General features: G+C 38.2%; 2 protein-coding genes across 2 annotated transcripts; one reads left to right on the top strand and one right to left on the bottom strand.

Annotated features, from left to right (window-relative positions):
• Positions 1–1425: 1425 nt before the first annotated feature.
• Positions 1426–14793, bottom strand: chaf1a (chromatin assembly factor 1, subunit A (p150)). The gene is made up of 16 exons (XM_028026775.1): positions 14470–14793; positions 13392–13436; positions 11822–12453; positions 11420–11488; positions 9927–10171; positions 9760–9841; positions 9605–9673; positions 9284–9501; positions 6625–6793; positions 6456–6536; positions 5288–5389; positions 4487–4736; positions 3528–3690; positions 3126–3444; positions 2943–3027; positions 1426–2145 (listed from the first exon to the last, which is right to left on the bottom strand). Exons 1-16 carry the CDS (start codon positions 14531–14533, stop codon positions 2045–2047), a joined length of 2694 nt encoding a protein of 897 aa, XP_027882576.1. The 5' UTR covers positions 14534–14793; the 3' UTR covers positions 1426–2044.
• A 1350-nt stretch (positions 14794–16143) lies between these two features.
• Positions 16144–24023, top strand: scamp4 (secretory carrier membrane protein 4). Its single transcript, XM_028026777.1, has 7 exons — positions 16144–16282; positions 16812–16838; positions 17060–17188; positions 17297–17453; positions 19038–19139; positions 21794–21911; positions 22604–24023. Exons 2-7 carry the CDS (start codon positions 16832–16834, stop codon positions 22790–22792), a joined length of 702 nt encoding a protein of 233 aa, XP_027882578.1. The 5' UTR covers positions 16144–16282; positions 16812–16831; the 3' UTR covers positions 22793–24023.
• Positions 24024–25124: the final 1101 nt, after the last annotated feature.

Genomic DNA, 25124 nt, shown 5'->3' with positions numbered 1-25124 from the left:
CCACCTCATAACTTGCAGGTTGGATTGTTTTGATTGGTGTAGATAACTTTCTACCTCTCATCATTCAGACTGATAAACCATTATTGCGAATAATTTTAACATCTTCATTTTATGTTATGTCCGACGCAGCTGCCAGTCAAAAGAGGAAGATTTTCCGTCGAAATCCTGATATTTGTGAAGGAAACTCGCCGCTTGTTTCTCCACTCTTCCAGTTGTAGCTCGGCAACCCGCCACCAACACACACATGGGTTTCAATATTTGATCAGCATTGTAACCTTCTTTAATAAATTATTGAGCAGCTGTGATTTAAATGTCATGCTTTGAGTTGTGCTGTTGCTTTTCAACCTGCCTGTTCTAAAGAGACTCCCTATTGCATATTTTTCTGTAATAAAAGAGTCATAAGTCTGTGTGTGTTGTTTCTTTAGAGGAGCCTTCGAGTGAGCAGCTTGTTTTTATATTATTGCATGAATGGGGGGAAAAAAATAAGGCAAGCATTATTAAGTCATTAAACCAGGCAACTGTCGTGCATCACAGAAATAAGGCCCTAACGCTGAAGTAGGCTTTTTTTTTTTTTTTTTACATATTTGCTAAAACTCACCATGTCGTGACAGAAATACACCGCTCCTGGTCAGAAACAACCAATCAAAGCCAGCCTGAGAAACTCCATTACAGGAAAAAAAAGAAACTGTTTATCCTCTGACATTGACGGCCATGCTAACTAGCATTAGCATTCCTGGCAGGTTCTGTTGTGGGGAACTAGCTGTAGCCCTGTGGTCTCAAACTCCAGTCCTACGGTTTGGATGTCTCTCTGCTTCAGCACACCCGGCTCCAATATTTGCTCATTAGCACTAGCTTGGCCGCATCCTAGTGAGCCTGTTTAGCCTATTAATTCAAGTGTGTTGGCCAACAGATGCATCTAAAAGTTACAGAACTTTAAGTCTCTAGGCCTTCAATAATGCAGTTTGAGACCATCGAGTGCGCAGTGTAGCAAAGGGCAAGAGGAAGGGTGTGAGCAACCCAGCATGATTGACAGCGCCAAGACACTCCTCTCTGATGGAGCAGTGTAATTTTGCAAATTGCAGTATGACCTTCTTTTTTCTTCTCACAGATTACCTGTCTTGGCATCAGGACATAGTGAAAGTTTTTAACAAATATGTGACATTATTATTAAGTTTATTTGATAGAGCCAGACACACATCGACATAGGCAAACTGAGCAAAGCAGCAGTCCCAGATTTGCATCATAGTGCAATAGCAACAGCTGATTCGCAGGCCTTGTCCCTAGATGGGCTTTTAAAAAGTACCTCTAAAAAATTGAAGTGAAATAAAACAATGCTCATGAAAGCCACATACTGTAGTTTTAAATTTTAGACAGAACTTATCATTTGGTGAATTCAACAACAAAAGAAAATTGGCACACGATAGGAAAAATATATATATAAAAGGTGCAGTAATTTTATTTGTTTAATGAATTTATCCTGTTCAAGTACTCTTGAGAAAATACAGAAAATACATATATTTATAAAACACCAACACTGTAACTAACTGTACACATACAGATCTCTCTACCCTTCCAATAAAGGCAGCATGAATGAAACCAGTAAGATCACAATGTACAGATGAACTCGGAGCCTTGTTTTCCAGCACTAACTTCTGATAAACTATGTACAATTGGACCAAAAGGAAAACAAAAGAAAAAAAAAAAAAAAACAGGTTTGTGGTTTCAAAAACCGTGATTATTGGTGTTCTTAACGCTTCTTATAACATTTATTTCTGCCCTTGTTCCATCTCGGCCCAAGCATTAGTAATAACAAGACTCTGATAAGTTGCTTTGATTCTTTTCACAATTTTCAACTTTTATTCTCTAAACATCTACGACACCTTGTTGGGAAACGGGTGAGGTGGACTTCAAAAACACCCAGCCTGGCTTCTGCTGGCGTTGAGGAGGCGACAGGTCACGTGGCCTGAACACTCGAGTCTCCTTTGGATGCAGAATAATGAGTCATGAAGGGAGAGCTAAAGGGGAAGAGCGGCCTGTGATTGGCTCAGGCTGAGGAGAGCGTGGCGGTGGGGAGAGCGGCGGTTTCAGAGGCGTCGACTACCATTGAACAGTCTTCCTCGCTGGAGGGCTTCTCTTTCTTGGGAGCTGCAAAGTCAGATCAGGTTTGGTAAACTGGAAAACGCATTTCTGGTTTAAAACTGAAGCGCTCACATGTATTCCTACTAGGGCAGGGCGACAAAATCTAATTTTTTTTTCATACCAGATCTAGTTTTAATTGATTTCTTTTTTTCTTCAAGAGAAATTACAAATATTTTTCAAAAAGTGACTATTTTTTGTCATCCCTTCCACGCGCTGTGATACAGACTGGGAATTTTTGTTTAACTACAAAGAATGTAGTCATAATAATAGAACAGAGATGCTATATTACCAGAAAATGTCTTAAAATTGAGAAAATTGACCTTATGAGAAAAAAGCTTTGACAGTTTTCAGATTCTGCAGTTCCTTTTTTGAAATAGACAAAGTTGTTTGCTCAAAAGCTTAAAAGTCCGGCTACTGATAACACTTTTAAAATCAGCATCAACCTATACAGTTTAATCTGTAAACTTATATTAAAAGAATAATTTCACAAGATGCTCAACATTCCTGATTTTAAATATTTTTTTTTTTGTTGGGAGTTCTCATTAAATTAATACTTTATTCTTCTGTTATTTCAACTGTTCTCGTAATTAAAAAAAACATAGCTTGACTCTAATATTGCGTCATAGAGTTGACCTGAATTCAAAATGTAAATAAATAGAAGCTTCAAAATACGCTTGTCAAACAAAATGGTCGCCTTGGGACACCCAAGGGGTCCATTGGTGGAAAAGTCCTGATTTTGAAAAAAAAAAAAATTTAAAACATATTTCCCCAGCCCTAATTTCTGCTCCTCTCAGGTAACTCACCGGTCTGTGTGGAGATAATGACACAGTCTTCGTCATAGTCATCCTCAGTGTCGGCCTGGAAACCGTCCGTCTCCGCTGCTTCGACCTGTGAGAGAACAATAAAGCCACATTAACAGATTGTTTTCCATCGAGGGGGGGAAGTAAAAATGTGCAGCAGGAGCTTTTGGCTTTTCGGAGGCATGCCTGCTCAGGATCGTTGCATCTCTTCATGAACTTAGTGATGGACATGCTACCGGCGCTCTTCCTCTTGTTGGAGGCCAACTGGGCGGAGGCAGCTTGGGGCGTGGTCGGAGAGTTTCCCTGGGAACCCGTGGCCGCCTGGGGCTCTTCGCGGGACTCGTCCCGCGCTCCGGCGGTGAGGTAGGTCCACTTGCACGGCACTGAGAGAGCGTCCTGGCCGAAGCGGGTCAGGACGTCGGCGTGCACGTACCAGCAGCAGCGCTTGAAGGAGGAGCGCTTCTCGTAAACGGCGTTGCTCTTGATGAGGCGCCTCACCTGTATCCTGAGAGAGAGGAAGACGGAGCGTCAACAGAACGACTAACCGGTAAAGCGCCAACGTTTAAATTTAGTTCAACGTTGCTTCACCTGGATGGGACGTTTTCTGGAGGGCTCTGAGGACTGGGCAGCTCAGACGGTGACGACGAAGACGAGGAGGAGCTCTGGTGACGGCAAAACTCCTGGAACTCAGAGATGATGACTTTGCCGCTGTTGGGGTTTCCGTGCAGCAGGGGGAGCAGCTGACCTAGCACTGAGAGAGGATTCACCTGAGAGTTAGGATGCTTATGAAAAGGTAGTGAAAGTGTCACCAAAACACTTAAAGGAACAGTTCACTAAATAACAACTTGACTTATAACAGTCACCAGGTGGCCGACGCAATAATGTAAATGTTTGTGAAATATGTCTAACAGATTAACCAAATATTTGGTGGCTAACAATTATTACATGGAGCCGTGTTTGCATAAGTCGGGTTTACATTTAAGCTTATGGAAGGCATGTTTGTCCAAAGTAACTATTTGATAGAAGAATAAATCAGTGTAAAAATTTTAATATAGATTTCAATTTCTCTACAGTATTTTTAAGACTTTCGGCCAATTCAGCTGAGCCATCAGCATGAGAAACATTAGATAAATAACTAATGATTGATCAATACAACAAAACTAAGTGCAACAATAAACACAATAAATAATTCTTTGGGGCACCGAACGCTAAATACATGATTTGTGCTTCAAGACTGGAAGTTGTCTGGTGGAATCAAATTGAATATGTTTTGCAAAAAAAATAATCTTTAAGCTATTATTGGTTTTATTAAGGGAGAAATGCTGCAACTTCCTTGTTGGCTTTTATTGATGATTTCACTCCAATTATAATGTTCCAGCTATGCAGATAAAGCTCTATAACCTCAGGCTGTTTAAACAAAGTCATTCTTTTATTCACAATAATTGCTTTGAAAAGGTTTGGGCTGTACGAGGAAGGAAAGCTAAGACATTTGAACATCACATTTGTGGCCGATGTCACATTGAGAGGAAAATGCGTTTTAAACTTACGCTGCTCCTCTCTCTGCCCCTTCTGCAGCAGCTCTGCGGGCGTGGAGCTGTTGTCCACAGTGGGTAACGGGTCGATCAGACACACAGCGTAAGGCTGGAAGGCCTCCAGACCGGCTCCGTCTTCGTCCCACACACAGCCTCTGACCACGGCCTCCAGCACCTTCATCTTCTTCTTGCTGGACATCAGCTCGTCCCACTCTCTGGCTTTCAGTGTCTGACGCAGTTTTTGCTTCTCCAGGTCGCCGCCGTCCTGCGAAGATGCAAGTTTGTTTTGTTTTTTGTTTTTTTTTTAACTAGTGACTTAAAGACACACTTAGAAAATGTCGGGTTTCTACAGCATTTTTTATTTCCTATTTCAGTGGTTCCCAAAGATTTTCTGGGCCCCCCTATGGATTACAATAAAATCCACCTCAAGAAAAAAAAATCAACTGGGCACACACATCGTTCAACCAGACATAAACTTAAACACATATTTTGTTTTCAAACTCCACTCAAGTGTATTTCACACTTCAGCTTGCAACAAAACTCAGTATAAACCATCTTTATAGTGAAACACTTTTGTGTAACCTTTTTTTTATTCATCCATGTCCATGATTGCCCCTTGCAATGGCACTGTGCCCCCCCTAGGGGGCGCGCCCCACACTTTGGGAACCACAGTCCTATTTAATGTGTTTCTTGTCCTTGAATTAAAACATTAAAGGGAATGGTACATATTTGACAAAAAGACCAGTCACCCCTTTAATCTAAATCACTGACAAACTCCCCACTTCAACTCAAAATAAACAAAAGATTTAATCACACCTCCTCCTCCAGAGCACCTTCATCGTCTGAGAGGTAGCCATGAGGAACGAAAAAGCCATCGTCATCGTCGTCGTCATCCTCCCCACCTTCCTCTTCCTCCTCCTGTAAATAATTTTTGTTCAGTTATGCAGTTGATGTGAAGTTACCGTATTTTTCGGACTGTAAGGCACAGTCCGAAATATATTTGCAAAAAAAATCGGCAATGCGCCTTATATTCTGGTGCGCCTTATGTATGAACAGTGTACCGTATGTTTTATTACGACTTTGGTAAGCGACGAAGCCACTCCCCTTGATTGTCGAAGCATAATAGCTGCTGGTCAGAAACCTTGTGGAGTCAGCTTTCTATGCTGCCTAGACAGACTTGTTTTGGGGTGACGAACCACTTCTCAACTGTCGTCCGAGCTTTCACGAAGGCCGGAATCATCAATGAACAGCCAAGCAACAGCAATGAGACTGAATCGGATGATGACGAGAGGGATCAGGGCTTGCTCGATGCCGCTATCACCCAACTGTTAAATTCCGACACCGAAGACGAGGAATTTGATGGATTCGTAGAAGATGAATGATTGAAAAAGTGAGTGTACTTTTATGTGTAATATTGACAGTTATTGTTAATGATTTGAATAAAGTCTGACCTATCCGACTACCGTATTTTGTTTCGCTTTATGCGTCTTATAATCCGGTGCGCCTTATAGTCCTAAAAACACGGTATTTAAAAAATAAACATTTTTCCCCCGTGTGAAGCCCTCTAAAATACATCTACACGCTGCGATCGGTAGTTACTCAGAATACAAGCGTTGCTTTAAACACTAATGACGTATGAAACGCATCATTAACATCCGAGAGAAAACATCATCAGCCAGATAATCAGCATTTTGAATGATGTGCGGTGAAAAAATTTAAAACATGCTAAAGCCTTAACCACAGAGACATCTGAACAGAAACGACTGGAAATCATTTATGTGGGCTTTCAGACATTTTACATAAGCTCCATTCACAGGATGATTATGTAATTATGCAAAAAGCAGGCTGATGTCTGATCAAGAAACTGCAAATGTTAAACGGTTTTCTTTCCAAGAACTCATAAATTGTGATTTACTTTAAGTTTTAAAACAAAAGCTGCTCTAGTGATAGTCCTCAAGGACTATCACCAGTCCTGTCCACTTACCCCTTCACTATGAGACAAAGACTCTCCGGGTTCCTCTTCCTCCCATTCTTCATCACTGTCCACCTCATAGTCCAACAAATCCTGCGGTGGAAGAAAACAGCCGTGACCTACACAACCATGACTATTTGTTTAATTCAAACAACTAATTGTTTCCGGAAACCAGCTTTACCTTGTCCTGCCTGAGGGGGCAGCGGGGAGAGATATGTGAGCTCGTCTTCCTCCAGGTGCCCCAGTACGCTGGACGGTAGTTCTCGTGGAACTGCAGCAGCTTCATCGGTCCGTAGCGTCTGCGGTCCGGTGTGTCATCCGGTTTAGACGGGTCCAATGCTATGCAGTCCCTGAAGGAGCAGAGCGAGGAGGAAACACTGGTTAACCGAAACTTAGAAGAGAAAATAAGGCAAATGTATATAAATATATAATTAATATCAACATTTTTATATATATATATATAACTGTATATTGGCATCTACAGTTCATTTCTAGAAGAGATTCGCCCCACACACTTTTCTCTGGCTTCTCCAAACTTTTACAAAAATCAATTCCAAACACTTTAAAAGCTTTTCCAGGAAAACACTTCTTACATAAATAGGGTTGAACGATTCAACTACTGCTGAAAGTAGTAGAAAGTTTGACAGTATGGGAAAAATGGTGACATGATTATGATTAACCCACTTTCTCGTGACATTTCTCTCTGTTTGGTTTCCACACAATCTCTACCAAAAGCTGCACCCAGGCTGTCTTTTGGCAGATGGTGTGATGTTGAGGTTTCCATAATTTATTTAAAACTCAAAGAGCGCAAGTGGAAGATTTTCTATTTCTTCATCTAAAAAGTAATTGATAGTAACGGTCCACATTAGAAATGAAATGGTTTAATTAATTCCCAAACTTTTAGTAAACATCTTTCACTCTAAACAGTCCAATGTGTTTTTTCTAATCTTTGTTTAAATCTAACTTTTCTTTAAATAAAGTTGGATCATTAAATTGCCAAAGTATTTAAATGTACAAAGTCAAGTCAGGTTGGAGACATTGTTCTGAAGCCAAAGGCACCAATGTAGAAATTTAAAACAAACCACAATCCACGTTTCTACTACAGGTTGTATAGATTCTATAAAAATGTTTTACCAAAAGAATCTAATAAATACGTCTAACTTTTAAAATCTGTCCATCTTAAAAAGACTAAAACAGCTTTTCCATCAGCAGAAAAACACAATTTCCTCAACTTCACACTCATTAAAGCATTAAAATCTGGATTTGAAAAATAAAAATAATCATCTTCTGACAAGAGGAATATGAGATTAAAAGTACTAAATTATAATGTACAATTATGTTTTCTCCTTGCGTGTGCGCATTATCAACTGAGCACCGGAAAGTCAGCAGAAGTGATCGTTTCTTTTATAGGAGCTTCAAATATTTATCGAAAAGACTGCAGCGATACGAGACTTGCTCTACTGCTAAGGTTAACACACCTGATTCTAATTATTGAATTACTCTCGCTCCTTCTTCAACTCCAGCAGAATCTTATGAATTAACCTTTAAATTGAATCAGGTGTGCTGCAGCAGAAGACATCTAAAACATGCAGGGAAGTTGGGAAAACAAAAATGTTGAGCGAAATGTGTTTGGGTCAGCAGGTCAGGATAGCGATTAAAAAAATAAATAAAATCGAATCATATTTTCAAGCATCTCCTGTGAACCAACACTGGACAATGATCTTTGCACTCAGCTCTGCTAATTGATAACGCAGCCTGTAATTAATGTCAACATTTTTAAAGTCAAATACTTTTGTAAATGTATAATTTTTAATTTCGGACACTTTTTTTTAACTATTATTATTATTATTATTAAGAACGACAGCAGATTTCCTCCACATCAAACTTGGAAGATTAGACCTTCCAGATCAAATAAGTCTGTTTAGAAACGTTTTATAGAATGCGCATAGTTAATAGACGTAAACGGGGTTTGGACGACTCGAAAAGTTTAGATTCGAATAACAGCAGGAGACGTGTGATGCGTGACAAGCAGCTAAAGTTAACACACACACATCGACAGAAACAATCTTTTTTTTTATGGCCCTGAATGCCCTCAGTGATGTCAGACGCTGTTTTCTAATAAAAACTTTAAACTCTTCATAAATTAATTCTCTTTGTGTCGGCATCTGCTGATGTGGAGGTTTTACGCGGCCCACCGCATCACTTCTGTTTATTTTAATCACATTTCCTGAGTAGAAAATGTTGATTCCTAAATAAATTAGATGGAAACTCAAATCCCGATAGAAACGTTCCAGTTTCTATTATTATAATTTAAATGAAAGGCTAGGGATCCCACTCGTATCTTAAATTTGTTTGTTTGCATTTCTTACGGAGTCTCAAATTTCTTTTTACTTTATAAACAATAGCGCTTCAATTAATATTTTTGCAAAAGTTGAGGTTCTGTCTTTATTTATACAGTCTAGGGTTAAACAAATAATCTAGTGATTCAATTCAATCAATAATTTAAAAAAAAGGTTCCTTAGAAACTTTTTTTTTTATTGTTATTTCTTTGTACTTATCAGTTCTGGGGAGAATGACCTTTGGTTACGTGAGCTTATTTGAAAAAGCGACAAGTACTTAGTCAGCAGAGCAAGAGACAGAGCGACGATGATACTAAAAAAAATAATAAAAAAACATCAAAAAAGTGTCTCAATGGAGGGAACTTTAACTAGAATAGGTCCTACAACCACAAAGTCCTGGTATCTACTCTGTCAGAGCGTCTGGTTCTTGAGCTAAAGATCAAACCCTCAGGATGTAAATCATCATTTTCGGACCAGGTCACCGAGCGTGGCCGTTCTCACCCGAGCGTGTCCGCCTGTCTGTGTTCGGTGCGTCCCGACCGTCTGGGTTTTTGTCCAATCCAGTCTTTCAGTGCGTTCAGGTTTTCGGCAGGTTTTAGCAAACACCGGTCCAGCTCCTCCAGAACCGAGTCGTCACACTGAACCCGACACAGAGGCGCCAGAGACATGTTCCCTTTAATTTCGAATGGAGCGAACTTCCCACACGCAGCTGCGAGAGTCTGAGGAGACAGAGGGATGGAGAGCACTTAGACACAAATTCAGAGTCCATGATGATGATGATGATGATGAGTCCCTAATCTGTAATAAAGGTGACCTACTGACCTTTGGGGCCTGCTGGATTTTGGGTTTCTGTAGAAACCGAGTAATTTCTGCTTTCTCAGCTTTTAGGCGCTGGAACCAGAAAGAAAACAGTCAAAACATTAAATATTAACCAACTTCCTCACATTCAGAAAATATTAGCTTCTACAAAGACCCACATCTTTCTCTTCTTTCAACCGTTTCTCTTCTTCCTTCATTCGCTTTTCTTCCTCCTTCTTCCGTTTTTCCTCCAGCTTTGCCCTGAGGAGGAGAAATGACATGAAATTTGTGACCAACTTCAAAGAAAAACAACAACATAAAACCCCTAACATGTCTTTATACTTACTCAAGCTTAGATTTCCGCAGCTCCTCCTTTGCTTTTAGCCTCTCCGCCTTTTCTTTCTCTTCCTTCTCCTTTTTTTCTCGTTTTTCCCGCTCCTCCTTTTCCTTCTTCTCCCGTTTTTCCCTTTCTTTCTCCTCTTTGAGCATGCGAGCCTCTTCTTTCTTCTTTTCCTTTGCAGCTTTGGCTTCTTCTTTCTGCCGTTCCTTCTCCTGCCGCAGCCGTAACCGCTCTTCTTGCTCTTGTAAACTCTGCAATCAGACATAATCAGTTTTCCTAAGGATTAATTCTGGGGGTGTAAAAGACACTTAAAGTGTTAAATCTTAACTGGAGGAACATTTGTAGAAACTCTTAAAACAGAGTTTCTAAAATCGCTTCCTCTTTAAAATCACCAACTTTTCCAGATTTCTGGGCCTATTTTTTACCATTTTACCAAATTTATGTTCCAAATTTACTGGAACATAAATTTCCAATAAATCTTTTTTTCAACAATGATCAAGCATCATCCTGAAAAACCTCCAATTATAAACAAAACAAAGAACAGGGAATAACAACTTGGTCTTTAATCCCAGTAGTAGAACGTCTGAAGCTGCTGTTTTTCCTCCAGTTTATTATATTTTGTTTAATATTATTCCTATGACATCAGTGATTAAGCTTACTGTAAATATTTTGGTCTGAAAAAACATTTTGATTGACCTAAAATGAGCCAATTTTTATCTTTTTATTTAAATCATAGTTGTTTTGAGATACTCACGTTTAAATAAATGAAAAAATATATATATCAACTGTTTTCATACATTAGGTCCTAATTCCACTGTAGCTATGTTTTCCTAAAATTCTTTAAGGTTTTCATTTCAAAACGGAAATTTTATAACCCGTTTTGTAACCCGATTGTAGATCGAACTCCAAGTTCTTTTGATAGCAAAATACGACCAGAAAAAAATAATGATTGTATTCTACAGTAAGCAATATAACTTTCAACAAGTCAATAAGCTAAAATTTTATTCTGAGCACAAACGGAAAATAAAAACAAAAAAACATTTCCAGCGTATGTATTATCACTTTTGATAGATAGATGCGGTATGTTGGATAGACAAATCAAAAATACCGCAAAATATACAGAATTACATCCCATCACCAATGCATTAGTGTGTGCAATAGGATTAAATGTTTGGTAGGATATGACATTTTATTTTATATATTTAAATTTTTTGTAATATGACGGCAATTAAATATCTTACTGAAATTGTTCAACATCAGCTTTAAGTCACCCGCCTATTTGTCTAATTTAATTTTATGAATGTGGGCGTTTACTTTGTAGTATGTGGAAAATGGGCGGTAAAGTCTAGAAAAGCAAAAGTTTTTCCATATTTATCCAGACCTGGAAAACAAAGACAAAGAATAACGTACTTCTTCCAGACTGTCAGGCTACATGTGAACCCTGGTAACTGGAAATGTCAAACTGCCTTGCAGCAGGAGCCGAACTTCACGAAGTTTACCTTTAATGAGCGCCTCTTGATCTTTTTCTCCTCTGCTGGTATCTCAGGGGTGGTGGGGGTCTTTGGGTCCTGCAACAGGAGAAAAAACATTGTAGGGGGTGTTTTACTGACAAAAATTAAAGCTAAATAAATTCTTGCAAGAACAATAATAGCAAATAAGAAGAAAATTTAGGCATTGTACTCTTTTTTTAAAAGGGGCTTTTGGTTATTCTTTTTAGACTTATTTATCAAAATGTAGAAAGCAAATTAATATTTAAATACATTTTGGTGATCATTTAATATCATTTCTTAAAAAAATATGGAAAATGGCAAACTGCACGTCTATTGAGTCAGATTTTTTTAGCAACAATTACGCAGTAGAAAACTGGGAATGGCATAAACTGCCCCCATGCTGGTTCGTACTTTAGGTGTAGTGGTTGGCGTCGAGTCGCCAGTCTTGGTGTTTTCTGGTGAGCTCTCAGACATGGAGCTGGCCGATGACGGCGACTGTGTCGACTTATTTCCCGACTCATTCTGCTCCTCTGGCTCGCTGTCTGAATCCTGAGTAGTAGTATCCAGCTGGGAGACAGATGTGGCGAGATCCTCCTCCTCTTCTTCTTCTTCTTCCGCCTCTTCGTCAGTAATTAAGACGAAGTCTGCAGTCTGTGTTTCAGGAGTGTCAGTAACGTCCTTGTGTTTCCCAGCAGCCTCTGTTCTGTCTTTGCGCTGCTGCTTGGTTTTCGCTGGGGGACGAGAAGCGGCCGGAGCAGGGGAGCCGCGGCGCTTTACGGGGGACGATTTGTCGTCGTCGGTCAGGTCGATGACCACTTTACTGTCCGAGGACGCAGAGGAAGCGGGGCACCTGCGCCTCAGGAAGCCGTCCAGCGGGCCGCGGCCGTTAACCAAAGGCGGGCCGCTGCGTTCGGAGAGAGGAGACGACTCGTTCTCGTTCTGGGTGTCCAGGTCTGCCGGTCCAGGACAGGAATGGGTGCAGGGACGCTTCGGCGGCTGGTTTTCTTTAGGTTCGGCATTCAGGCGCTTGAACGGGAGACGAGCTGGAAACAAGAGCAAAGAAAAGAAAAACAAGTCGATGGTTACAAATAAATTATATTGTCAATAATTCACTGTTATTAATCTGCAGTTGTATCACTAAATTAATATGCTCAGCTTTGCATCAACAACAGCAACCTTTTTTTTTTAGTAGAAATGCAGAGTGACTGTTTACACTGATAATTTTTTACAGTACTGTAAAAAAAATATGGGTTGAATTTTTAGTTAAAGTTTTTAGTAATTTTTAGTGTTTCTAATCAAACTGATCTATTATTAAACCAAGATAACCTAAGCAAATACATAAATTGATCAATGAATTATTTATTTTAAGTAAAAAAAAAGTGTTTGTGATGACTGGAAATTGGATTTAGATCTGGACTTTAACTAGGCCAAGCCCAAAACCTTCCTTTTGAATTTTTAACACTTCAGTGACTTTTGGTGCCTAAATTTCTTTAAACCCAGGAATGATGTGTTTGTTTTTTAAAGATCATTTTGGTCAATCATTTGCTGTCAGACGGTCTTATTGAAGTGACTTCATTTTTCCTAAAGGCCTAACATGGATTCCTGGTTTTGGATCGAACATGCAAATGTCTTTTTTCTTTTTTACAGGACAAAGTTGGTTTTAGTAGCTTTTTCCCCTGAACAAATTATATATTAATTTGGAAACAACACTGTTATTTACCCAATTGATCTTTGTATAATATTACAATATTTTGATGAAGTAAAAACGTTGCATCCTAGCATAGAAAAGGCAGCAGAAGCCATGTGTAGGGGATGAAATACTTTTACACAGAACTGTATTTGTAAGACTATACTTGGTTGTTATTACTGCAATGGAAAATCTATCTTTGATAACTTTTTGTGAAAAGCTTTTCAATTTCTGTCTTCATGTTAGAGGATGCCTTAATATGAACAAATTTCAACAACCCCATGTCACTTTTACCTTGAATAAGTTTCTTGTTGGCATTACTTGCTTTGCAATCCATGCCTGAAAGAAAACAAAATTAGATTAGAGAGATTAACTGATGACATGACAGATAAACGTGTCTCATTCAATCAAATGCCACCAAACAATAGTTTCCAACTACTTAATCATTTGTCTGTTTGATCGTGGATGCAGTAGACGTGCATCCACGATCAAACACTTTCTAGAACTGTAAGCGTGTTGAATCTAAAGGCCTGTGACGCTGCATTCATAAATCCTAACCCTGCGCTCAGAGTACAATATGAGGCTGGATGTAGTGGCCGTGTTTGGCTCACTCTCCCGCCAACCTGTGTCTCAGTCGGGGCTGCAGAGGCCCAACCGGATCGAGGCTGCAGAGTGAGCAGCACCTCGGGGTTGCCAGGTAATGTCTGACTGGCCTTCAGACAACTGGAAGCTTTGGGAAAACCCCACTCTGAACATCTGGAGCGCGCTGTGGCGCAACAGTCCGTAAAACGGACATATGAGAAAGCAAAAACAAGAAGTGAGCTTTGACAGCCCTCTTCAGAGAGCAGCTTTGATCTTACGTACTCGCTTTGAGCCTCCCAACCATGCTACAGGACTAGCCTTGCATGCTACTTTAATGACACTAGCCAGCTACCGTGCTACGCAACAACAGACTTAGCCAGCATTGCTAGCTATTAATGTAAAACATCTTCAATAGAAACTGTTGACAAGACAAAGGCGGCACTTAAATGTCTCCTACATGACAAATAAGGTAAAAAATAAAAAAATCACATTAGTATCATGTTAACAACAGTGTAGAGGGCAACTGCTTTCAAGACTGCAGCAACAGATTTATGACCCAAACAAGAGCTTTGTCATGAAATGACACAAGTACAGAAAATACATTTGAGCATAAATGATACTGGTAACGCTGACAAAGTCGCCACAGTGCAACAGAAGCTGAGAAATGTTATACCTGCAGTTAATTTGATTAATCAATAAGTTACGGTTTTGAAAAGGCGATTCGCCTGTGGCACAGCAGATAACATTTCTGCATGTTTTAAGTGTTTGAGCTTTCAAGACAAGGAATTACCTCTTCTGTGGGGAGTCGATGCTGCCAAATGTTCGTCCACAGATGAACTTTCCGCCGCCAACATCCCAACTACTGACCCGCTGCCTCTTTAATTCACAATGTTCTGCGGTTAAACACTTTTGACACACCGACAAGAGCAGCGTTAACGCCAAAAAGGCTCCCCACTGGTTATTAAATATCAAGTTCTTCTTTACACGTCATGCGATCTCAATTTATTTCACATAAGCATAACTAAAAGTCTTTCCGCATCTCCTGCGTTTTCCCTCTGTTCACCCCGCCGCTCACCTCGCGCTCCCCGAGTCGGAATTGGCGGGAGTCGGGTCCGTCCATCAATACCCTTCGCTGATTGGTCGAAATCAACTCTTGGCTCTTCCAGGGTACGTTGGAATTCTTCACCTGCTTTGCCCGCTTACGCCAGCATTCGTTCAAAAACTTTAAAATCTTGACATGTAGATGAAGAAACGCTCAAAGTTTTTTTGGATTTCAAGATGTCTTATTAAGATAATAAGGGTTGATCTCTTAAAATTAATAGAGGTGAATCAGAAAATGTAAATTATGTGTACGCTATCCGCATCGTACTGAACGCTCCTTGCCAGCAACCAAAACATGTCACATCTTTTTTTTTTTTTTTACAGGAAGTGCGTTTTGGCTGATGTTTCGAGTTATGTGATTGGCCACAGAGCTTGACTTTATCAACCCTAACCCGTTGCAGAAGAGCGACGGTCATCATGTCCGCCACACTGTGTGTGGCAAAATTTGCCTTAAATGCTAATAAAAGTGTGAAAAACATGTAAGAAGAACAAGTGCAGTTAAGCAGTTAAACCAATTTAGATTGAGGCTTTTATATGATAGTATAAGCAATAATAATGTTTGAGAATGATTTTGATATCTGAAGGTCAAAATGACCTAAATTAAACTTGCTTTAATCTATTTTTGAAACTATACCAAATACAGTAGTTTAATTTAATTTTAATTGCAATAATTTAATAATTCTAATTCAGCTACTTTTTCAAAACATTAAACAGAACATTAAAAATGAGATGAAAATTAACTAAATTCAACAAATGCTTAAAGATAATTCCCAGTATTATTTGTTTGTTTGTGGTTTAATTCATGAATGTCTTGCTTAATGTTAAACAGAACAGCCTGGTACTTCTAATCCCTCACAACATCACAACAGACCAGTCAGGCAAGCACATTTCAGATACTTTGAGAATGACTGTATGTTAGCAGAAAGGCTAGTCAATATGGAGGTTATTTGACCACGGTCAGCGTGTGTTAAGATAAAATACAATACACAATTTTGATAGTAAATTGAAAGTTATAATTTACTTCTAAGTAAGTTAATATGTCAAAGTAAGATGAATAAAGATATGTGTGAAATTAATCTAAGTTCCATTATTAATTCTTGTAATGGAACTTAGATTATTTAATAAAACTTGCATTACTTAGATAATAATTACAATAATAATATTATATATTTATTATAAAACCCACAGTTTTGCCCAACTCATTGAACATTTTTGATTAATGTTTTCAAAAGTTTTACAAGAGTTTCTTCAAATTGTTTCCAGTTGTTTATGAACAGGGTGGAGACGGGGGAACGGAATCACGCTGTAGTCACGCTTTTCCGCGTTTTCGAGTGCCTTCTGGGAAGTGTAGTTTTCTGTTCACCGCCCCGGAAAGGGCCGCGCCAACAAAGAGAACAGCATTAAACTACAAAATAATACGCGGCGCAGCGCAGCCGCAAAGCGTTTGTTTCGAGGACCCCTGCATTTGTCGACGGAAACGTGAGGAGAAACATCTAAACCTGGTAAAAGTAGCATTTATTTAAATACGTTTTACATTCACGTCATGGCCGGAACAGTTTCACTTTTTTTCCGCTATCAAACAGTTGCTCAAACAAAGCAAAATTTTTAATATAAACAGATAATTGACGCTCTTCTTTGCTCATTGTGGTTGGATTCCTGTACCAACAGAGCGAGTTAGCTGCTTTTCCCTTCCTGCTATTCCTTGCAACGTCAACATTAAATAACTTTAAATGTTATCTAATAAGTGCATAAGTTACTGCTTGCTTGTAAAATTAGTCACCAGTTAGACCAAAGTCGAAATGGGCAGAAAGGAGTTTCTCGCTGGTTGTATAGACAAATGTTTTTATCATATAAAATGTACAGCTCCCTTTAAGACGTAAATATTTGTTCCTGAAATTACAAATATTGTTGAACAGAGTAGCATGCAAATCGAAAGTGTGCATAATTATGAATATATTTACTAATTCACACAATTATTAAATATATATGAATATATAACATATGTTGTGTCTGTGTGTTCCCGTTATTTAGGAAGGAAGGGGAATTTCAAAATGGCAGGTTTGTGTGTTAATTAAAATTTTATTCCTATATGAATTCCTATTAATGGATTAACGTTTTCATTAATCCATTAATAGGAATTCACTCTCCCCAAAAAGGGAGTGAATTCTTATTAACGCATTAATGAAAACATTAATCCAAAAGTTAATGTTTTCCTAGCTTTTGGATTCTTAAACAAAAATGCAATAGGAATGACTGTGGATCCGTGCTTCCTCTTTTAGAGCGGGCAAATAACTTTCCTCCATTGCCAACGTTCTTAAGAATAAAGCCATGCTTTTACCAAAACATCGATGAAGAAATCCCTGCGCCGCACAAGCAGCTGGTGCAGAGAGTTTACAAGCTTTGGATGAGTAAGTAGTTTACACATAGATTTATCATAAAGAAAATATTCTTTTCCCTTAATCTCAAAATCACTCACTTCCTCTTTCCTCCCACCCTTTTCCCCTTCTGGTCTTCAGTGTATTCTGCCACACTGTGCATAAATGTCATTTCATGCATTGCCTGGTGGGCTGGAGGGGGAAGTGCCACAAACTTTGGTTTTTCTCTGCTCTGGCTCCTTCTCTTCAGCCCCTGTAGCTACACATGTTGGTTCAGACCGCTCTACAAAGCTTTCAGGTAAATGGTTTAAATCCTATCAAAACATGTTGCTTGTTGTTAAAAGCTGTGATTAAATCAGGAGTCGGCGCACGCCTCAAACATTTTCACACCTCTTGAACCTTTTCACGTTGCCACATTGCAAACCACAAATCTCACTGTGGTTTTTATTGGGATTTTGTTTAATGGTTGCATCTATTATGTCATCAACCCTGACTACTTTCTCTGTGCTTGTTGAAGAAAAGCATTACCACAGAATAGTGCTGTCCCCACCTGTTTTTCTACAACTGGTGTGTTCAAGTGATATGCAGTGCTAGGTTTAGTTGTTTAGGGGTTTTTTTGCCTCACATGGTTTTTTGTTTGGTACTTACAGATTTCACTCTTGGTCTTGTCACTCTTTACTTTTTTTTTTCATTTCCAGATGATTCAATAAACAAGTGGTGTCAAACTCGTCTTCATTTTGTGCCAAATCAAGATCATGAATGAACTTAGAGGGCCGTTTGGGCCAGTATGTATTGATAAAACCTGTTTACCAAACTGTTAAAATACCAATGAATTCTTAAAATTAAATAATATAATTGAACATCTTTTCAGTACCTTCAGGATTTTGTGCTTTTTTTGGCTATAAAAATCAAAGTGCTTGTGGTGCTAATTTGGAAATGTGTTCTCGCTGTATAGATCATGGATTATATAATTTGAAATCAATTAAAGATGAGGCATCTGTAAGTAAGAAAGGTTTTGACAATTTTTGAGAATAATATGCAATAAACTCCCAATTATGTATTGGCTCAAAAAAAGGGCAGGGATTTGTTGATTTCATGTGAATTTCCACAATAATTCTCAAGAAATTGGAGGGACTGATTGATATAATTTGGCACTAAACAGATAAAAACTCCACTGATTTGATTGATAACATAATATTTAAACACACTTAGTGCTTAGTCTAGAATTCAGGGGCCACATAAAAAGGTATGGCGGGCCAGATTTGGCCCACAGCCCTCAGGTTTGACATGCGTGCAATAAACAGTTCTCTCTGAGATTTTAACATGTTGAAAGCTTGTGAGATTACCTGTGTTTGCTAATTAGTTGACTCTAAAAAATGATTGGTTGGATTTATTTTCATTTAAGGGTATCTGAGTCAAGTGTACTGCATAAAATGCACATCACACTTTTAAGACTTTTATTTTTAGAACGTGTTCAGATGTGCGTTACACTTTGTTCAACTTTACTTGCTAATTTGTGTTGGTCTGACACAAAAAAGTCCAGATTAAAATATCTTGACATTTGTGGTTGTAATGTAACAAAATGTGAAAAAAACATAAAAGGTATAAATGCTTTTTGCATAATCATTGTTGATTAATTTCAGATATTTGGTTGATATCAGCTTTGATACAGTTGTTCAGCGATAATCTCTGTCAAAGGAGCTTTTTCTTCTCCATGTAAAATTTGTGACCTGGCTTTTCTGGTCTTTCCACTGCTTGTTTTGTTGACGGTATCACGTTTCATAGCGTCAGTTTTTCACATAAAAAGTTAGAATCAAACAAAATGGAGCAGCTCTGAATCTCTCCTGCATCATGACTTAATGTTTTCCTTTGCTATTCACAGGGCTGATAGCTCCTTCAACTTCATGGCCTTCTTCTTCATCTTTTTCCTTCAGTGTGTCTTGACCCTTATCCAGGCTATAGGCATTTCTGGATGGGGAACATGGTGAGTCTGGACCAAACTTACTGTCAAGACTTTGTCTATTATGTCCACCAGTTTGTTTGTGGTTGTTTTTTTCTTTATGAGAGATAATCTCAAGGATTTTTGCTATCTAGTCGCTTTTTACTTTATATCTACACCGTTGTGAGATATTTCACGTAAAACAAAGATATTTAGATTAAACTTGTTCAGACTCCATTGTCATTTGTGTTACATCGTGACGTTACGTAGCTGTTCGCCAGGTTTGTTGTGCCATTATTGTCCTAATATTTAATGTGTAAACATGGGAGGATAGACAAGGTGAGCAATTTAACGCTAACGCAGCGAGCGACGCCGATGTTTTAGAGAAACCTAAAAAGGTCAGTAAAGCTCCTGTATCTGCAGCAGTGAAGTAGAAAACCTCCTAGGTAGATGCTAGATATTAGCTTTTGGGACATGATGGTGCTCTGTTGGTCTGAGCTCAATCGTCAAGATGTGCTTTGTCCTTCTGTGGTACAAATTAATGGAAGAAATTGTGAATCAGCTGACAGCTCAGTCGGCTGTGAAGTAATGAAGCAATGAAACAAACCAGAACACCCCCCACCCCCTCCTTTGTTATGCCCACGTTTAGGTTTAAAGGCACTGGAGGCTAATGTGGCTAATGCTAATGCAGGTCAAGCTGGCAATTAGAGCAAAAAAAGTCCAGAAACCATGGCAACCTTCTCTAGGTCTGTAGATTATCACTTTAGAAAATTTTATGCAAAATTACTAGAAAGATAAATATTGTACAGGGCTGCTGCTGAACACATCTGCATGGAGCGGATCTTTGTTTACACTGTAAAAAAAATCTGTTTGGTATGCAGTAGATCCATGTTTGTTTTAAAAGATAGTTTATTTTAGTGTAGAATGATCCTTTATATGTCCTTCAGTAGTGACATTTTATTTGCATTATCAAAATATTGACAGGCAAATGGAAGCACACAAAGATGAACACTTATATTTAAATAAAATAAAATAGCTGCCTGGCTGACGCACACTTCCATAAATATATCAACTTGTATGCTAAGTGTTGTTTACTGTTTTGCTAAACTGCAAAGGGATACTTTCAAACTATATATATATATATATAAATATATATATATATATATATATATATATATATATATTGAAACAATGGCTGAATTGTCTTTTAATTATTGGTTTTTCCCAAACTAAAGAAGTTAAAATATTGTCATAGTAATTAACCCTATCTTTTTTGCTCTTATCTACAAAGAACCCTGTGCCTCCACATATTCAGTACTTTTCTTAGTACAGATTTCTAGTATGGTTGCAACCTTTTTCGTAGTTCTCTACATATTTGTACCCATGACCTAAAACCATCACTTATTGGTAATATTAATTGTTCTAATGACTCAGTATAGAAATACCGAAATCTGATGCTGTGTCATTCTGGCACTTTCTCTTTCATCTGTTAATCCGACTCTCCACCACACAGTGTAATGACAAATCTGGTGGTTTTGAGATAATAAATATTCAGACTTGGTTTAGCTCGACGGTAACCAGGCCATGTCGAGGTTCAGCTTGTAAGAGTGACGGATAACTTTACTCTTGGAGAAATAAAAGAAAACACCTAAAACAAAAAATATTCTTACTTTTAAATCAATGTTTTAGCATTTACTAGATGAATTTAAAGAAAAACACATCAATCTGTGTGAAAGAACGATGCATGAATGGCTGTTTAACCTTTTCTGTCAGGTGATGAACTACACCTGTACCACAAACTAGATGCATTAGGCTGAGGTACAGTTAGCTATTTATGCTAGCAGGTGGCACAGCCTGATATAATCAGAACAAATAAGCTTTTTACTGCATTAAAATGAATTTATTCTGCTGCAAGAATTTCATCATGTGAGTATTTTCAGTAACTTCAGAATATTAGTTTAGCATTCCTTCCCTTCAGCGAGATTTCTCTCTAGAAAAACCACATTGGAGCATCGGCCACAGACTGCTGCTGTAATTTATACTCACTCTTGTCAGTTGCCTTAAGTAATCCCTTAAGCCACCTTTTATTTTTTTTTATCTCTCCATAGTAAGACGCACGCAGCAGACGAAGGCATCAGGTTCTTGTAAAACGTAAAAATTTAATCTCTGAATCGTACTCATTTTGACTTTAAAAGTTGAAACTGATGAATTGCTCTGTTGATGATCAAGTCATTGTGCATTCTTCTTCACCTGTGTGTGTGCTTGAGGGACTTATTGTTTTATTGAAGAAATCTGTGATGTGATAAAATTTCTCCAGCTTAAAGAGTAAAGAAGGTGATTTCTCAGTAAACTAAGCATTTCTTTGTTTTGTTTTTGCATATCCAGTTTTTTTTTTCCTGCAGAAGATCTGCCTCATTTTCTTTTCTTGAAAAAGATATTTGTTTAAATTTTTCATTTTGCCTAATAAACATACAAAACAAAGCATGTTTTGGCAGTCTAAACATATTAAGAGAATTGCACACATGCTTGTGACTACTGTTCACTCGTGGTTTTAATAATGACTTATTTGATTATCTAGTGTGTCACCGCATCTCAGTTGTCACTGCTTAATAATGTTTGTATTAAATCCACTTTGCTGTGTGCGCACCGTCTGATACACTAACTCATACTACTTCCATCTCATCCTCACCGACACAAAGCGGCTGGATTGCCACAGTGATGTTTTTCAGCCAAAATGTGGGCTCCGCTATAGTGATGCTTATCACAACTCTGCTCTTCACTGTGGTGGCCGCACTAATGGCACTGGTTCTCATTAAGGTGAGTGAACAACCAGCTAGAAACAATTTTACCCTTCAGCGTAGTTTTTGAGTTTATCGACAGAAGTCAAAAAGACGGGCGAATCTCATTCAATTAGAACATCTTTGAAAAGTTGATGTATTTTTGTAATTTTGCAAAAATGTGTTTTGCTTCCTTTACATATTTATTCTGTTTGGGATTTTTTGGGGGGTTTCCGATCATCAATCAAATTCTAGTATTTGATAAAGATGAGCTGACCAAATGCAAAAACAGGTTTTAAATGATGATTTTAGTTAATTTAGGGAAGTAATATATCTAAACCAACCTGGCCTTCTGGGAAGAATTAAGGTTTTGGAGTTAGATTCGTTTGTCTTTCCTTCTTTTTACCTAATCTTTTACAAATATTAACTTCCCATTGACAAAAATGATAATTTTATTCCATGTTGTGAAGATGGCTTCAAGAAGAGCATCAGCGGTCAGAAGTACATGTAAACTGGTCCAAAAGACCCAAGCACCACCTCATAGATGAAAGTATTTTTTATTTTCTAAATCAATTTTAGCTGTCGTCATCAAAATGACCAGAAATAAATCTCTGAAACGAATCACTTTTGATTTGTATTACTACAATACATTAACTTTTCGGTGTTACTCTAATTAATTGAGACGTCCCTGTTCGCCAAAGTCATAACTTTTCTCCTGTTGTCGTGTCCCAGGTGCACAGACTGTACCGCGGCGGCGGCGGCAGCATGGAGCGCGCTCAGGAGGAGTGGAGCACCGGGCTGTGGAAGAGCGCCCCGGTGAGGGAAGCAGCATTCGACGGCGTCGCTAGGACAGCCCAGGGCCCAACTTTGCCTGAGTACCCCACGGCAGTGCCCAGTTACCCTGACAACAGCCACTGGTGATGACTGAGTTTCACCACGAGGGGGTGACAGATGATTGGTCATTTTCACAATGCTGACAAAAGCACTTCAAAACCAAACAGCATGTCACTCTCAAAGTACAGATTAGACAGTTATTTTAAACGTAAGTAAAAATAATAGCTATGAAAGACTTTTTGTTTTTTTAATTTGAAAGTTTTTTTTTTATCAACCTGAAACTGTTTGGATGGTTGCCTTCAAAATGTGCCATTCTGTTTCTACTTTGTTTACAAAAAGTTAATAAGACAAAAACAAATAAAGTCTTAGACTTAAATTGAAGATTTGCTTTTGAAGGTTTAATGGATTGCAGACATGCAGAAACAAAATGTGACTGATCACTTTAAAGCTAAGTGAAGAAAGTGTGCCTTATGGATCTGTGTAATGTTAGGATTTTTACAAAGCTGCATGCTACATAACGTAGAAGGGGTGAAATTGTTTTGTTTTGTTTTTTTTCATCATATAAGTTTGGGTTGTTAGTGATGCTTCCATGCTTGGCTTACTGTTGCAGATTTTGCATGTTTAAAAGTCTCCCGCTTGACTTGCGCCTGCCGTAACAAAAGCTGCATTTTGTTTTTTGTCTAACTAATCTTATGCTTCAGTGAAGGAGCTTTTCTGTTTTGATTTCTTACTGAAGACTGATATGCCAAAACACTTAACTCCTCCACTTTTACTAATTGAAGAGTCACACTCTAAGCAGCTGAGTTTTGTTCACTTTCAGTGGATGAAAGTATCTTATCTCCTGCTGCCGTCATTGTCATTTCTTTCACGTTCCGCCAGGTACAGATTTTGTGTTTCATCACAACAGGCTTGCATGTAGCCACTAAAACATTCATCTGAAATGAGCTCATATCTTGATACCAATATCCAGATTGATTGAAACCTGCATGGATCAATGGATTAACTGCAGGCTAATTTTGAGTTGGACTCAACTTTTGTCTTTCCAACACGATCCGCTATTTATGTATGGAATTAAAATCTAATCTTGCGCCTGTCAAAGCCTGCCTGAAGTCCACATCTCAACTAAAAGGAAAAAAACAGTGCCTCCGTTGTAGATTTGACATTTTATTTACTTTTTCTTGTTACTAAAGTGTCCTTCGAGGACAACTGCCAAGTGTAACTTCTTAAATTTTCTATATTAGGTTTCAGAAAATAAAGCGGACGTGTGAAAGTATTCTATACATATCGCAACATTTCAATAAATGACTTTATTCACACAGTGTTTCTGGCTTATTCCACTACATTGGACTGTTAAACTGCAATTCGTATCACAGTTTGCTTTCACCCACATTTTTCTTCCACAAAGCATTGACGCAGCAGAAGAATGCACCACTTTTGTGTTTTGTCACATTGTGTCATATATTTTGTTTTCGGTACTTTGCTAAATTTGAAACTCAAATGTCAGAGTAGCTACTCTGTTGGGATTCAAATCAAAGCATCATTAGCAGAAGAAAGTTGACACTTGGTTTTCTGGTCTATAAGAGTTAATGACAGACCAGAGCTACTAAGGAATAGGCATTAATTGATTAATGCATGTTTATGTTTTGAATGCGTCTAGTCAAAGTCCAAATGTATATGCACTACAGAATTTGTGGCAAAATTTATAAACTGTTGTCCATGGATGATTTCCACTCGATGTGAATTCGTTTTTGAGCTATTCTGCAAAGAAGGGTGAGTAAATATTTATAGATATGTAAATCGCAGCTGTAATTGCAACACAATGTTGACTTAAGGCAGATAAAATGTTATTTTATTTTTTTCAAAATCATGCCTAATTCTTTGCTTTGTGATTATGTATTACTTTGTGTTGGTGTGTCATAAATACTAAATAAGATACTATGACTTTTGAATTTGTAACATGAGAAAAGAATGTTCCATTCTTGCATTTTTAACTTTAAAAAGACCTGGCATCTGGACGACACCAACTGCTGTAGTGATTCGGAATCTCAGAACAAATCTAGGATTCATGGACTGTAAACATTACTGATAAATCAGTATGAGCCAGTCTTCCTAAGCCTTGTGGCACCAGCTGTAACCGGCTGATAGAGTATTGAAATCATGCATGTATTCAACAGCAGCAGCAATCTTTTTTTTTTTTTTTAAATCGCCCAGAAGCAATTTCAATCCCTAATTATGTACATGACAACTTCTTTATACCACGCTGGTAAATATTTAATGAGGATCTTGACGCATCGCTTTTATATCAACACTTGTATGAGATGAAACAGGATAGATTCAAGTGAAGGTGTGGGGGGATTTTTGTCACTATATAACCTGAGAACAGTGGGATTTATGTTCTTCTGTTCTCAAGTCTTCCTGA

The sequence above is a fragment of the Xiphophorus couchianus genome, chromosome 9 (genome assembly GCF_001444195.1).
Source record: "Xiphophorus couchianus chromosome 9, X_couchianus-1.0, whole genome shotgun sequence".
NCBI lineage: Eukaryota > Metazoa > Chordata > Actinopteri > Cyprinodontiformes > Poeciliidae > Xiphophorus > Xiphophorus couchianus.
This window is presented reverse-complemented; position numbering and strand designations above follow the sequence as displayed.